We start from the raw sequence: 15889 nt of genomic DNA, 5'->3' as shown, positions 1-15889 counted from the left end.
ATTGTTTTTCACACAATGAGTGATGTAATGATGAATTACAGCTGCAGGACTGACTGCCCTCTGCTCAAACCCTTTCAGAAGGAGTACTGTGGGGCCTCCTTCTGGTCACAATGTAGGATATTGGAATTCATTCCTAGAGTTTGAGGACACCTGTTGAGACAAAGAGAAAGAGAGAGAGAGAGAGAGACAGAGAGAGGAGGAGAGAGAAAGAGAGAGAAGGAAAGAGAGAGAAACAGAGAGAGGGAAGGAGAGAGAAAAACAGGAGAGAGAGAAAGAAAAAAAAGAAGAAAAAGAAAGAAAGAAAAAGAAAGGAAAGAAAGAAGGAAGGAAGGAAAGAAAGAAAGAAGAAAGAGAAAGAAAGAAAGAAAGAAAGAAAGAAAGAAAGAAAGAAAGAAAGAAAGAAAGAAAGGAAAGAAAGAAGAGAAAGAGGAATGGAGGCAGACACCTTCCATCTGCAGTGCCCCAAGTGCTTATCATTGGTTTGGACACAGAGCAAGCATAAGTGTTTATTAAGGCTTGGCCACTGAGGGCGGAGAGAAGTGAACTGGAGATGGAGATGGAGGGCAAGATGCAGGAGGTGCAGCAGGGCAAAGAAAATTAACTTCTCCCTTTCTTAAATTTAGCCCCAAGAGGGCTCCACTAAATTAAACCTATTTCAGTCTTATCATGAGAAATTTCTATTTCATTGTAATCATGACAGAACATTATACAAACTCAAATTGAGGGACTGCCCACAAAACACCTGACCACTAAAATGTCAAGGTCATGGAAAACAAGAAAAGACCAAGGAGCTGTCACAGACTGGAGTCATGATGTGACTAAGATGACAAATACCGTGTGGAATCCTGAATGGATCCTGGAAAAACTGATGAAATCTGAATAACTTTTATAGTTTGGTTAATAATATTGTATCGAGATTAATGCGTTACTTTTGATAAATATTTTCTGGTTATATAAGATAAGGTTTCCTTCTAGACCCTCTCTTTCCTGCCAGCTTCTACATTCCTCTGAGAGCTCAACAGTGACTCTTAGAGGCCTCTAGCCGCAATAACAGCAAATCAGTTCAGCAATCTGAAAGAATGAGCCGTTTGGACCTGCATTTTCCAAATTATTGAAACAAACTCTTTTGGCAGGCACTATTTTTAGAAAAGTAGTATCCATTTCTCTGCCATCTTATAAAGAGCATGGAAATCACCACTTAATTCTTCATTGTCCATACCTATTAATATAAACATCTGCTTTTGGGCCAGATGCAATGTCTCACACCTGCAATCCCAGCACTTTGGGAGGCTGAGGCGGAGGATCACTTAAGACCAGAAGTTCAACACCAGCCTGGGCAACATAGCAAGACCTCATCTCTACAAAAAAAATTAATTTAAAAAAGTATCCAGGCATGGTGGCACATGCCTGTAGTCCCAGCTACTTGGGAAGCTGTGGCTGCAGTGAGCTGTACTCCAGCCTGAGTGGCACAGTGAAACCCTGTCTCTAAAACAAGTATTAAATAAAATGTAAAACATCTGCTTTTGTACAATATATAAATAAAAGAGCTCTTGGACTGGTCTGTAGAGACAGCTAATTATCGTGCTGGGTACTTTGGTCCTGTTCTGTGGGCCTTCACTGTCTCCTCTCCCCATTAGGCCACCCTAGTTCCTTCAGAGGGAGAAGGGAGCACATTAACCAGGTGACTTTGAGGAGGGATAGCAGCTGGGGACAGTCTGGTCCTAAAGGCATCCTCACAAATCACCAGAGCACACATAAGTCCTTTACATCAGGGGTCCCCAACTCCCGGGGTCCCAGACCAGTACCACTTCTTGGCCTGTTAGGGACCAGGCTGCACAGCAGGAGGTGAGCAGCGGGCAAGCGAGCATTACCGCCTGAGCTCCGCCTCCTGTCAGATCAGTGGAGGCATTAGATTCTCATAGGAGCACGAACCCTATTGTGAACTGTGCATGTGTGGAATCTAGGTTGTGTGCTCATTATGAGAATTTGATTAATGCCTGATGAGCTGAGGTGGAACAGTTTCATCCCCAAACCATCCTCCATCCTTGCCCCACACATGGAAAAAATGTCTTCCACAAAACCCATCCCCGGTGTCAAAAAGGTTGGGGACCCGCTGCTTTACATCACTCTCTGGGTTTTCTGAGATGATGTCATCATCATCATCAGTGTTCTTGGTAGTGACTAGGGTCCACCTTGCAGAGGGCACATTTTTGCCCAGGAAAGCCAGTGACAAAGCATCACTGAGGGCCAAAAGTCTATGATACAACAAGCACCAGCTGTCATCTGTGAGGCATCCTGATATGTTTGTGTGTCACTGAAATTCAGGGGTCACTGGAGCCAAGGCTTCAACGGGTAAAATGACCAGAGCACCATGATCCTAGCAGGTTCTCTCATTGATGCCCGTGGATACCACGTGCATTCCTGCTCTGTGCCACACTCCTTCCTCAGACTTGGTAAATTTATTTGTCTCTAAAAAGAAGGGCTGAATACTCAGTCTTGAGGATCACTTCCAGATCTAACATTCTAGGAGTCAACTCATTGAAATATTTATTTTCTTTTACATAAAATCCTCCAACGCCATCAAAGAATAATTATCACCACCACATGGTGCAAATGTCAGCTTTATCAATCAGGCACAATCCTTTCTTTGCAAAATAGTTCATTCCCCCAGATCTCACAGGCCACACCTCGAAGAGCTTAACATTGGGAGAAAGTATCAATTTAAGTCAACAGCATAAATGGCTCTCTGTGCACCAAACCGTTGGGCAACCCCCAAACCTCCTCATGTGAAAGCAAATATGAGCTGTCATCCTCAGGTGCCCATCCAGAGAAGGGGAGCTGGTGCTATTCAGTGGGCCCCAGATGGAAATGTGCCTGAGCTGCAGACTTCAGGGGAATGCTTGAATAAGTTCAGTGAATTTTTGTCCTTCCCTTCATAGAAAGCTTGACTTGCTTTGTCATGTTTCCACGTGTAACCAAAGCCAGATGAAGAAATACAGACACTCTACCATACAAACTCTGTAACCTACACATCCAAATTGAGTAAAACCAAAGACTGCAGGTGGGGCCGCCAAGAAGCTGCAGGAAGAAGTAAGCAAGCAGGACCTCAGCAGGCAAATTTGCTGGGGTCAGGAGCACAGGCTTGAGATAGGGCATCCCCAGCCCCCACCCCACTAAGAGACACCAAGTCCAGGAGATCTCAGGGCTGTGCTTCTCAGCACCACGTGGTTGACTCAACTCCTTTGCCCTGGCTGCAATGCCACCACATTACTAGCCCACATCCATGTGATGCTAAGGCAGAAAGATGGAATGTAAAGGGTATGGGATTTGGATACAGACAGACCTGGATTTGCGTTTTAACTCTGCCATGTATGCACTGCTGTGCTTTATGCAAGTTACTGAACAGCTCTGTGCCTCGGTCTCCTCATTAAAATGAAGATGATAGTTCTACTCTGCCACAGGGTTATTGGGAGGATTAAAGATAAGGCACACAAAGCTCTCAATAACAGTGCGTAGGACATAGTAGTCATGGCAACCAATAAATGGTAGCTGTTTTTCTCTGTTCTGTGTGAAAAAAGCTGGACACAAAAGGTCACATATTGTATGATTTCATTTATATGAAATGTCCAGAACAGATAAATCCATAGAGACAGAAAGTAGATTAGTGGTTGCCAAGGGCTGCAGGGAGGAAGGAGTGGAGGGTGACTGCTAATGGATACAGAGTTTCTTTTAGGGGTGATGAAAATGCTCTAAAATTAGACAGAGGTGATGGCTGTGCAACATAGTGGACATACAAAAATCACTGAATTGTACAAAGTATACAGTTGTAAATTTTATGGCGATGTGTATTATTTCTTAAATAATAATTAAAATGATTAACAAGGTAAGTTTTATGGTATGTGAATTACGTCTTAACTAGAATTTTTAAAAAAATACATGACCTGTACCTCAGTTTGTGAACATGAATAGAAATAAATATTTCTAAAATGTGGATAACAGTAGTACCTGACTCATAGGGTTTTTGTGAAAATTTAATGAGTTGATTTTTAAAAAATATTTAGACTAATGCTGACACACTACAAAAGCTCAATAAATGTCAGCTATAATTATTACTGTTATTGTCATTGTCATGGTCATCATCATTTTCATCAGAGGGAGCATAGTTTAATAGTCAAGATCAATGGGGTTTGAGTTAAACAGACCTGGTTTAAAATCTGACTTCATACTTGGCAGTATATATTATAATAATTAACGATGTAGCTACTGGATTCAGACTATCTTCATCAAAATCCTCACTCCACCATTTACCATCTGATTTTAGGCAAGTCTTCATCTTCAACCCCTCTGTGCCTCAGTTTCTTCAACTGTAAAATGGGGGTGATAACAGTTCATACCTAATGTCATGCCATGAAAATCAAATGATGTATCCATTAGGGTGCTGATATGATTTGGCTCTGTGTCCCCACCTAAATCTCATGTTGAATTGTAATTCCCAATATTAGGGGAGGGACCTGGTGGGAGGTGATTAGATCATAGGGGCGGATTTCCCCCTTGCTGTTCTCTTGATGGTGAGTGAGTTCTCATGAGATCTGATGGTTCAAAAGCGTGTAGTGCTTCCCCCTTCGCTCTCTGTTCCTCCTGCTCTGCCATGTGAAGAAGGTGCTTGCTTCTCCTTCAACTTCTGCCATGATTGTAAGCTTCCTGAGGCCTTCCCAGCCATGCTTCCTGTCCAGCCTGTGGAACTGTGAGTTCATTAAACCTCTTTTCTTCATAAATTACCCAGTCTCAGGTAGTTCTTTATAGCAGTGTGGGAACAGACTAATACAGATATTTTTGGCTTCAGGTTTCAGAAACCTGGCTCAATTTGTCTGAAACCAAATAGGAAAAAAAGAAGGATAGGAAAGAGACAATAATTAATTGAGAAAACACAATACAAATCAAGAAGGGAAGGAGAAAGAAAAAGAAAGGAAAGAGAAAGACAGAGAAGGGTTTAGAGAGGTTTATTTTCAGTAGCCATTAGTTTTGGGATGCTTCCCAGAGACTTCTCTGCCCAAATTTTCTTTCTGGGTTTTTAAGATTATTATTCTTATGTTTTTAGTATAAACTGCTTCAAACTCTTTTGGTAATAGGCAGGCACTAAATAAAACAATACGACCTTGCCTTATAGGCTTGTTGTTATCTCTGCTCTCCAGGAGTATAAATCTCATGGAGAAGACTGTGCAAAAAAAATTTTTTTTTGAGACAGAGTTTCGCTCTTGTTGCCCAGGCTGGAGTGCAATGGCGCAATCTTGGCTCACTGCAACCTCCACCTCCTGGGTTCAAGCGATTCTCCTGCTTCAGCCTCCCAAGTAGCTAGGACTCTAGGCATGCACCACCATGCCTGGCTAATTTTTATTTTTAGTAGAGACAGGGTTTCGCCATTTTGCATAGGCTGGTCTCAAACTCCTGCTTCAGCCTCCCGAGTGGCTGGGATTACAGGCGCCCGCCACCACACCCAGCTAATTTTTTTTGTATTTTTAGTAGAGACAGGGTTTCATCATGTTGGCCAGGCTGGTCTTGAACTCCTGACCTCAGGTGAGCCGCCCACCTCAGCCTCCCAAAGTGTTGGGATTACAGGCGTGAGCCACTGCAGCTGGCACAAAATATTTTAACAATGTAACGTTTCTGCCAAGTCAATGGAATCATTAGGAAAGGTATTTTGCTTCTTTTTTCTTTTTTAAGCAACAGGGTCTTGCTCTGTCACCCAGGCTGGAGCACAGTGGTACGATCATAGCTCACTACAGCCTCAACCCCTTGGGCTCAAGGGATTCTCTCACCTCAGCCTCCCAAGTAGCTGGGACTCCAGGCACATGCCACCAAGCCCAGCTAATTTTTCTATTTTTTGTAGAGATTGCATCTCACTATGCTGTCCAGGCTGGTCTCAAACTCTTGGCCTCAAGCCATCCTCCTACCTTGGCCTCCCAGAGTGCTGGAATTACAGGTGTGAGCCACCTCACCCAGGATAGAATGGCATTTTGAATAGGCCAATATGTGCAGACATATGCCCTAAAAGATTTGGTTTCATTGAAATAATACAGCAGGAAGCCAGGAACCAAAGCCTTGAATCAGAGATGAGATTCCATCTCTGGGCCTTTCATAACCATGCACGGCTTCAAATTCCCCATCACCAAAACAGAAAATTAAAGCAGAATGTACTCTCCAGGTGGCCCTCTAAGTAGGAAATAACATCTTATCACCCTACTTATGATTATAGAATCAAAGATTGGATGGGTCTTTAGGAAAGATGAACTTCTTTTCCAGATATGCAGACAGGGACCCTGAAACTCAGCGAGGGCAGCAGACTGGCTAGGTTCCAACAGGGTTGAACCTACTTTCTAGCCTTGTGTTCTACTGTGATATAATACAGACTGATGAATTTGTTTCTCTTTGTCTCTTTCTGACCATCAAAGCAACTGATTTCTACATGAGAGAAGAATATACATGCTGAGAGAAGAGGATCACCTGGACATATGTACCAATTCTGTGTCCCAGTGAGAAATTTACAAGTATCTGTATAGCTCTTAATGTAGAGATTGGTACTTATCTAACAATGGTAGTTCAAGTTTCTAACTGCTTTCCCTTTGGCCTAATTTGATAAGGATCAAATTAGCAAATCAGAGTAAAGCTGAGATGGGGATGTAAATATTCATTGGCCTCTGACATTTCTAAGCAAGAAAGCCAAGGACTTCTACCAAGCCTGGAGATTGTTTCTCTTAAGATGCCAGGAGGATATGCTAGTCCAGGCTCCAAGAAACACTGACGCACGTGCCATTTTGAAAAGCCCATCAGTTCTACACAATCACAGTAAGAGAAGAACGTTTATTTCTATCCCCTTTGGCCACTGCCTGATTTCCATTCAACCTAGAAAGAGGTAAAAAAAAAAAAAAAAAAAAAAAAAAAAAATCGGCTATGCTGTGATCTCACTGCGTTGAGTATGGTAGCTTTCACAGGAGTCTTTACCTCATTAAGATGGGTCTGATAAGGATTGAAATTATCCCAGCTTTCCTCTCTATCACACATTCAATTCAACACTGTGATGAGTATTTCATAAAGGTTTTATAATTCTCAGTGGTATGGTGAATAGCCTTTGGCCTTTAAATCAAATGATAGAAAAAAGTTTCTTCAGGCAGAAAAAATGAAGATTCTATTTCTGTTCCTAGATTTAGTTATCAGTCACCTGGTTTCACATTAAACTTTGATGATAAGTTATTCAATAGCCATGATATCAGAAGTTCTCCTGGCCAGAACAAATTGCCAGTAACTACTCGCATGACTAAGAGAAAGCACTGCCTCTCATTTCCCCTTTCTTTTGCCGAGGAGATTGTGGTTGCGATCTCCCAATCCTGCTGCCTTTTTTTCTTCCTCCCTTCCTAACCAAGGTCTATCTTCCTAATAAGAATACACTTGTATTCCATTAAGAGAGCCAGACAGAGAGAGAGAGAGAGGTAGAGAGAGAAAGAGAGAGGAAGGTTACCAGATTAAAGTTTTTATCAGACGATATCTCCCAAGCAACCTAAAGCTTTTAGTCTGTCAGTCCCTTCCTCACATCTCCAAAGGGCCAGGAGGGAAGGAAGCTCTTCCTACAGCATATTGTGGAACTGGCCCAGCCCAATGCACTTTTAATTCCTCAGGAATAGCATCACTGCCCCGTTGTTTCCCTGGGAGGTCATTCTACTGCCTATAGCTTCTATTCTACTATGGAATTAATTGTTTCTCCACCAAATTCATAAGTTGAAACCCTAGCCAGGCGCACGGTGGCTCATGCCTGTAATCCCAGCACTTTGGGAGGCCTAGGGGGGCGGATCACGAGGTCAGGAGATCGAGACCATCCTGGCTAACACGGTGAGACCCCGTCTCTACTAAAAAAAAATATATACAAAAAACTAGCCAGGCGTGGTGGCGGGCGCCTGTAGTCCCAGCTACTCGGGAGGCTGAGGCAGGAGAATGGTGTGAACCCAGGAGGCGGAGCTGGCAGTGAGCCGAGATCACGCCACTGCACTCCAGCCTGGGCGACAGAGCGAGATTCCGTCTCAAAAAAAAAAAAAAGAAAAAAAGAAACCCTAATCCCCAATGTGACTGTATTTGGAGATAGGGTTTACAAGGAGGTAATTAAGGTTAAATGAAGTCATACAGTTATTTAACCTTAATTAAATCAGGGCAGATCCTTAAAAGAAGAGATAACAGAGCTCTTCTTCTTGCTCTTCTTCTCTCTTTTTCCTTTTCTTATTTTTTTCTTTCTCTTTTATTTTTTCTTTCTTTTTCTTCTTTGCTCACAAAGAAGAGACTATATGAGGACACAGCAAGAAAGCAGCCATCTGTGAGCCAAGAATGGAGCCCTCACCAGAAACCAAATCAGCCAGCACCTTGATCTTGGACTTCCAGCCTCCAGAACGTGAGAGGATAAATGTCCGTTGTTTAAGCCACCTAGTCTGTGATATTTTGTTATGGAAGCCTGAGCAAACTAAGACACACTTCAATTCGTGTCTGCCCATTTCCTTCTCTGTAGTGCCTTCTTACTGCCTGCAAATTACTCTTTGGGGACTTACAGTCCTGAAGCAGAGGCACATTCTCACTTCTCCTAAACAGCAGCTTCCCTGAGCTACACATATTAAATTCTTTTAAGCTCATCTCATTTTTTCAGTGATTTTTAAGGCTCTTCTCCATACTTTGTCCAATTTCAACTAGTACATTACTTATATGGATGACAAATTTCAACTCCATAAACCATCTTGCATGAACAACTACAAGATATAAAAACTCAAACATTCACTGTATCCTCCAGTATGAGTGCACTTGTGCATATGTGCACATATGCTGGTTTTTTATATATATTTCATGAGTGTCTTAGTCTGTTTTCTGCTGCTATAACAGAATACCACAGACTAGGTAATTTATAAAGAATAAAAGTTTATTTTGCTTATGGTTCCAGAGGCTGGGAAGTCCAAGAGCCTGGTGCTAGCATCTGGTGAAGGCCTTCATGCTTTGTTATCCCACAGCAGAAGGCAGAGGTGAAAACCAGTGCTCAAGGTAGAGGGAGGCACCAGGGGCTGAACTCACATTATAACAACCCACTGTCATAATAACTAACCTGCTTCCATGATAATGACATTAATCTAGTCATGAGAGCAGAGCCAATCACCTCTTATCAGGTCCCAACTCCCAACACTCCTGCATTGGGAATTAAGTTTCCAACACATGAATTTTGAGGAGGACACATTCAAACCGTAGCAAGGGGTAAAGGTAAAACATTACGGCCATTTAGGTTTCCTTGATTCTACCCAATTAGAAATGCCAAGAGAAACCTGAGTTCCACTTCCCCAATCTCATCCAAATATTTCTCTTCAATGAGATTTTGAAAACCCATCCAGGGACTGGTTAAAGATGGCAATATACATAAGAAATCAACTTCCTGCATATTTCCAATGGTGAATTTGTTCCATTAAAAGGAGTCAAATGGGAGCATGTACAGGATGAGTATTTCTCAGAGTCCTGTGGGAGAAAGCAAGCCGGGGATTCTGCTCATGTTTCCTGCATTTGGACAGAGGCCCTGCTGGTAAGTTCCTCTGCAAGAGATGAACAGAATCCAGTGTTATCTAAATGTCAGATGGGATCATTCTAGAGAATAGCCCCTTAAACTCTCTAAGGAGAGGAGGTTAAATTCTCTGTCAAAACTTCCATACATTCCACTCCCTCTCCCTCAAAGGAAACCTCAGAGCTGAGGTACCAAAGTGACATCAAACAAACAGAAGGCCATAAATGCTACCTGCCTCTGTACCACTGCCGTTGGTGCATAGACAATGAGCCACAATAACACTGACAGCAGCCCAGCTCTCTCCTTGTTCATTTTGGCTGCAGGCCCTCATAGGCATAAATCGCTGTTACGTAGGTCCACTGTGCATTTTAGCAATTTTAAGTGTTAGATATTTCAAGTGATTTTATTCCAGTGACAAGGGGTGGGGTAAGCAACTGTCTATGGAACGGAGATTGTGAAGAGGTGGCCACTTCAGTTTCCCCCGGTGCACAGACACCCAGAGCCCTGTAGGCGGAGACACAGAGCTGTCCATCTGAGCAAGTAGTGCTTTGTTCTTATTTGTCTTACCCACAAAATACGTACACTTAGCATTGCGACTTTTCCTTTCCATTTGCATCTGTGAATCCTAGGGAGAAATCATAAATATCTGCATGTATCTATCTATGCATTTAAACAAATGAAAGTTGGCAGTGGCTTTCTTTTTTCCATTTCAATTGATAGGCACAATGCATAAGAAAGGAATTAGTGTTGATCTTATTTTATCAAAGCAATTTCAAGAAATCTTTTAGTCAAAGAAGAAAATAATCAGCTATTTCTTAGCACTGTGTTAAGTGGTAATTCATGCTCCTGCGGAAATACAATGACCACACCTGCCATTGTGCTTTGGGTCAGACCTTGCTTGGAGAACATTTAAAGGGCAGTGTGTTTATTCTACCTGCATATGAGGAGGCGCACAGATGCCCGCATGTAACACATCACAGTCAGAAACTCTATCACATGCAACCTGGGCATGGGATGGGATCATCCATGTACAGGTGCCAGCTCTGCCTGGAGCCAGGTAGAGAGACCAGATGGCTGCTGGGAGGGTTCCTGCCTCTCCTGATGCTCTGGACACACCAGGTGGGAAAATACTAGCAAATACGCATGCCGTTTTCTCTGGATATGTTGATGCCTGAATAAATGTCCTCCTTTTAAGCAGCGTACTAGTATCCTGTGACTACCCTAACAAATTACCACAAACTTGGTAGATTAAAACAACCAAAATTTATTTTATCATAGCTCTGGGGACCAGACGTCCAAAATCAAGGTGTCAGCAGGGCCATGCTCCGTCTGAAATCTCTAGGAGAGAATCTCTCCTTGCCCTATTCAGCTTACGGTGGCCCCAGACATTCCTTGGTTTCTGGTAACCTAACTCCAGTCTCTGCCTCTATCTTCACACAGCCTTCTCTACTGTATCTCTGTGTCTCAATCTTCTCTCTCCTTTCTCTCATACAGACACCAGTCATTAGATTTAGGGCCCACTGTCAATCCAGAATAACCTCATCTTAACTTAATTACCTCTGCAAAGACCCTGTGTCCACATAAAGTGACATTCATAGGTATTGGGGGCCAGAACTTGGACATATATTTTGGGGGGACACAATTCAACCCACTACAGGCAGCATATCAAAGATGTCTTGTGGCACACTGACTTGTTACAAATTGCAGCTATCCCCAAATCATTTTCCTTTTCTTTTCTTCATACCCCAGGAACTAGAACTACAAATAGAAACTTCAGTGAAAACATGGCGTGCTCACAGGTTTTGACTTAGAAGCAGGGAGGAAAGGCATTTATAAGACCCTGCAATCTGGACACTATGCTAGCCTGGAAACTCCACGCTTGTTCTCTTCCAATCCTGTAAAATAAGGATTGCTGTCACCAGACTGCAGATGAGGTTACTGTGGCTCAGAGTAACCCACCCAAGGTCTCCCAGCAATCTCTGGGCAGGCCCAGGTTTGGAGACTGTGTCTATCTGACTACACAGCCTCATGCACTGTGTGTATGAGGATGTAGGGACAGAGTCAGAATATATGGCTGCAACGTGGCAGCATTTGGAGAGCTCTTGGGAGGGCCCAGACCATTCCCCCGACTAAGCTGCCTTACCAGCTTGTTAGTGCCTGTTTTTCTTTCACAGGGAACTGCCCCTTCCATTTTATAAATACACATGAGGATGTAACTCAGAGAGGAGTAGTACCTTCTCTGAAATACATACCAAAAGTAGACCAGGTCCTTTTCAGAGGCAGATTTGATCAGAAGAAGAAAACATAGAAGACAGCAAGGGCTGCTAGCAGACCCCCCTGAGAAAGAGGTTGAAGGCATCTAAAGACAGAAAATTGTGCAGTCCACTATCTTAGCTCCAGCAGCTGTAACAAATTTTCAGAGACTGGGTGGCTTGAAAAACAAACATTTATTTCTCAGTTCTGGAAGACCAAGATCTAAGTGCCAACTTATTTGGTTACTGGTGAGGGCTCTCTTCCTGGTTTGCAGATGGTCATCTTCTTTTATCCTCATATGGTGCAGAGAGGAAGCCAGCTCTCTTGTGTCTGTTCTTTTTCTTTTTGAGAATGTGCTATTTTAAAATTTTTATGGGTACATAATAGTTGTACATATTTATGGAATACATGTGTTACAAGTATATAATGTGTAATGATCAAATCAGTGTAATTGGCATATTCATCGCCTTAAACATTTATCATTTATTTGTGTTGAGAACATTCCAAATCCACTTCTCTAATTATTTTGAAGTATACGATAAATTACTGTTAACTATAGTTGCCCTATTGTGCTACCAGATCAGTAGATCTTATTCCTACTATCTAACTATATTTTCGTATCAATTTTTTATACGGGCACTTATCCCATCATGAGGGCTCCATTGTCATGACCTAATTACCTCCCAAAGGCCCCACCTCCTAATACCATCACATTAGGGATTAGGGTTTCAACATATAAATTCTGGAGAGACACAAACATTCCATCCATTGCAGTAAGTATGCCTGGAGCAGCCAGCTTCCTCTGTCTGATCAATTCTGTGTGGGTATCTGACAGCCAGGTGATTCTGGATCAATCAGGCACCTCTGTTTGTCTCAGGTTCCTATCTATAACACAAAGCGAGAATAAACATTCCCACCTTTCGAGGATCCAGAACGGCTTCCCTGGAACTCCTTGATGCTGGCTTGGGCAATGTTTTACATGGAAACAAACACAAGTCACATATTTTGATCCAGGAGACAAATTGAAGTTAGGCCATCAAAATAAAACCAGAAGGGAACCTTTTGAAAAAGAAATTAAATGAATAAATATTTTCTCTAAATAGAAAAGTAATGAGCACGGTGTATAGAGAAAACTGTGCCAATTCTAAGCAATAAGTTAATATATTCTTTAGACAGAACCAGGAAATCAGAGAAATATAAAGTCCCAGCACAAAAACGTGCAAGATAATTTGATAAACCATTCCCTACAAGAAAGTAACTACACTTAGAACAGCAAGAAGAAATCTAAGGGAATGGAGCAAAAGCAAACAGGCTAAAAGAAAGCAAGAGGGATTGTGGTGAGATATATGGAAGAACTTCCAGACCGTTATAGGCATGAGGACTAAGCTCTGTTATTGTTTTTGTTTTTGTTTTAATCTTGCCCAAATTCCTTTCTAAGGGATCTGGGGAGTCATGCCCTACAAACCATAAATTCTCTCATCAGATGGGTTTTATTTAACCATGTATATCATGGCTTACTTTTCAATCTGATTCTGACATAACAAGGGAAAAAATCAAAATGTTTTACCCCAAAATATATTTCCTTGCCATACCTTGGAATTGCCCTGCAAAGTCTCTTGTAGGAAAAATCCGCCTTCTATAGAGAATACCTTTCCCCCTTTGTTTTCCTTCCTTCCTTTCCAGATCCAGGAGATAATCAACTAAGAGCCAAGCACTCTTTTAAGTCCGATAAGAAACACTTTACAACTTGCTCTTTCTGAAGTCTATTATCTGAGAGCTTCCTCTGCACAATAAAACTTGGCCTCCACAATCCTTTACCTTACCCTGAACATTTCCTTTGATCCCAGGTCTTCAGATAAACTCAACTAGTTGTCAACCAGAAAATGTTTAAATTTCCCTATAGCCTGGAAGCCTTCCCCATTTTGAGTTGTCCTGCCTTTCTGAATGAAACCAATGTATTTTTTAAATGTATTTGATTGATGTCTCATGCCTCCCTAAAATACATAAAAGCAAGCTGTACCCTGACCACCTTGAGCACATGTTCTCAAGACCTTCTGAGGGCTGTGTCACGGGCCATGGACACTCATATTTGGCTCAGAATAAATCTCTTACAATATTTTAAAGAGTTTGACTCTTTTCGTCAACAGGTATAAACTGTTGATCCAAGGAGGTATGGAACCTATTACCCACAGATATTCAGAAAAATAATACATGTTTCTATTTGGTTTCCTAACTGCACAATAAAGGGAGTTTTCTGATACTCGGAAACTTTTAAGAGAAAAAGAAATAACTTTTTAATATACATTTGATCCCCCAAAAAATGTTTTTCATGGTTTTATATAATAATGACTACTACTTTCCTAGTGTTACAGTAATAAGTATATTATGATGATGATTATCATTCCATAGAAAGACTCACTAATATTTTTAGAACATCTCTTGGGTGCCACATACTTTTCACATGTGAACACACATAACCACCTGTAAGGAATAAGGAACCTGAGATGCAGTGCATTCGAGTAATCTTTCTATATCATGTGGCTAATCGGTGATATGACAGGAATTCAAAGCAAGTTTGGCTGATTTCAAAGCCCAAATTCTTACCACTACACTGAACTGCCTGAAATGTACATGGTTTATTTACGTTTACAGGTTATGCTCTCTCAAGCATTCTGTAAGCTCCTGGAAGGCAGAGGCTCTGTATTGGCCTCTGTCTTTCCCACATCTGCCCCTCCTCATCTAATCAGCCAGCTGATCTTGTTTCTCCTCCTTCTAAATATGTTTTGAAGGCATTAATTTCTCTGCCTCATCAACTCCATTACCTTCCAGCCAGCCACCACCGTCCTTTATAAGAAGCATGAAGACCACTAACAACCTTGCTCTCCCTCCAGGCTTGCCTTTTCATAGTCAACTTTTTGTAGCTAGAGACAGCTTTCTAAAATGCAAATCTGATCAGATTGTGCTCTTCCCTACAACTCTTCAATGGCTTCACATTGCCTCCTGCAATGGATTGCATGCTTGCATCCCCTCAAGTTCCTATGTTGAAATCCTAAACCCGAATGTGATGGTATTAGGAGGTAAGGCCTTTGGGAGGGGATTAGGTGATGAGAATGGTGCCCTCATGGATGGGATTAATGTCCTTATAAAAGGGACCCCAGAGAGCTCTCTCATGCCCTTTCCACCGTGTAAGGATGCAAAAAGAAGTCAGCAGTCTGCAATCGGAAAATGGTCCTCACCAAAACCATGCTGACACCCTGATTTCAGATTTCCAGTCTCCAGAGCTGTAAGAAAAAAATTATGTTGTTTAAAAGCCACCCATACTATGATATTTTCTTATAACAGCCCAAGGTGACTGAGACACCTCCCAATGCTCTCTACACTCATAATACAGTTCCCAACTTTTGCTCTGCTGTCCTGCCAGGAAGGACATTGCCCACCAGCTTCACCAGGCTAACCCCTACCTGTTGTATGCAGTTCCCCCGGTTTCAGTTTAGATGCCACCTTCTCCTCCTCCTTGATTGCCTATGGCTGCCCTTGAGACTCCTTCTGTATACTCCTATAGCACCCTATGCAGGTCCCTTATGGAGCTCACCAAACTGTGTCACATATATGGCTGTTGATTTGTTTCCTCCATGACAGGACTAAAAGCTATTCAAAAGCAGTGACCATGACCTTTTCATAAATGACTTCCCAGCAATTCAAAAGTCAAGTTCCCAATAACTGTATGAATGAAAAAACAATGTATGGTAAGGTCTGGACTCAAAATCAGTGCTTAATAACTGCTCCCTGGCTAAATAAATGCATAGGAGAGACTGTGTAGGACCTGCTCCAGATTAACTGACCTGCAACACAAGGATTCTCTTCTCTCTAGGCACTCAAACTTGACTTCAGACAGCAGAGTGGAAGGCCTTACTAGGGCTTCCAGAAATAGAGGATGGGAAATGTTACTCCTTTGAAAGGAGGAAAAGAATGATCTGTGGTTGCTAGGTCGTTCTTCCTGTTCTTGTGTCCCAAACTGCTTTGCTTGAATAATTCAGGCTTTTGGTTAGTCACCATAAACAAATG

At 42.1% G+C, this 15889-nt stretch overlaps 1 protein-coding gene across 2 annotated transcripts in view; it reads right to left on the bottom strand.

The window, feature by feature from the left end:
- The window catches only part of PAGE4 (PAGE family member 4), a 79451-nt gene extending 67485 nt beyond the window's left edge, over positions 1 to 11966 (bottom strand). Inside the window, exons 1-2 of one of the 2 annotated variants that reach the window (XM_055268585.1) lie at positions 11824 to 11966; positions 10154 to 10196 (exon numbers count right to left, since the gene is read on the bottom strand). In XM_055268585.1, the coding sequence (XP_055124560.1) occupies positions 10154 to 10196; positions 11824 to 11930 (150 nt within the window). In that variant the 5' untranslated portion in view covers positions 11931 to 11966. The remainder of the gene's footprint in view (positions 1 to 10153; positions 10197 to 11823) is intronic. The other variant, XM_055268587.1, reaches the window with a different exon arrangement.
- Between the last annotated feature and the right edge of the window lie 3923 nt (positions 11967 to 15889).

The sequence above is a fragment of the Symphalangus syndactylus genome, chromosome X, assembly GCF_028878055.3.
Source record: "Symphalangus syndactylus isolate Jambi chromosome X, NHGRI_mSymSyn1-v2.1_pri, whole genome shotgun sequence".
Lineage (NCBI taxonomy): Eukaryota > Metazoa > Chordata > Mammalia > Primates > Hylobatidae > Symphalangus > Symphalangus syndactylus.
This window is presented reverse-complemented; position numbering and strand designations above follow the sequence as displayed.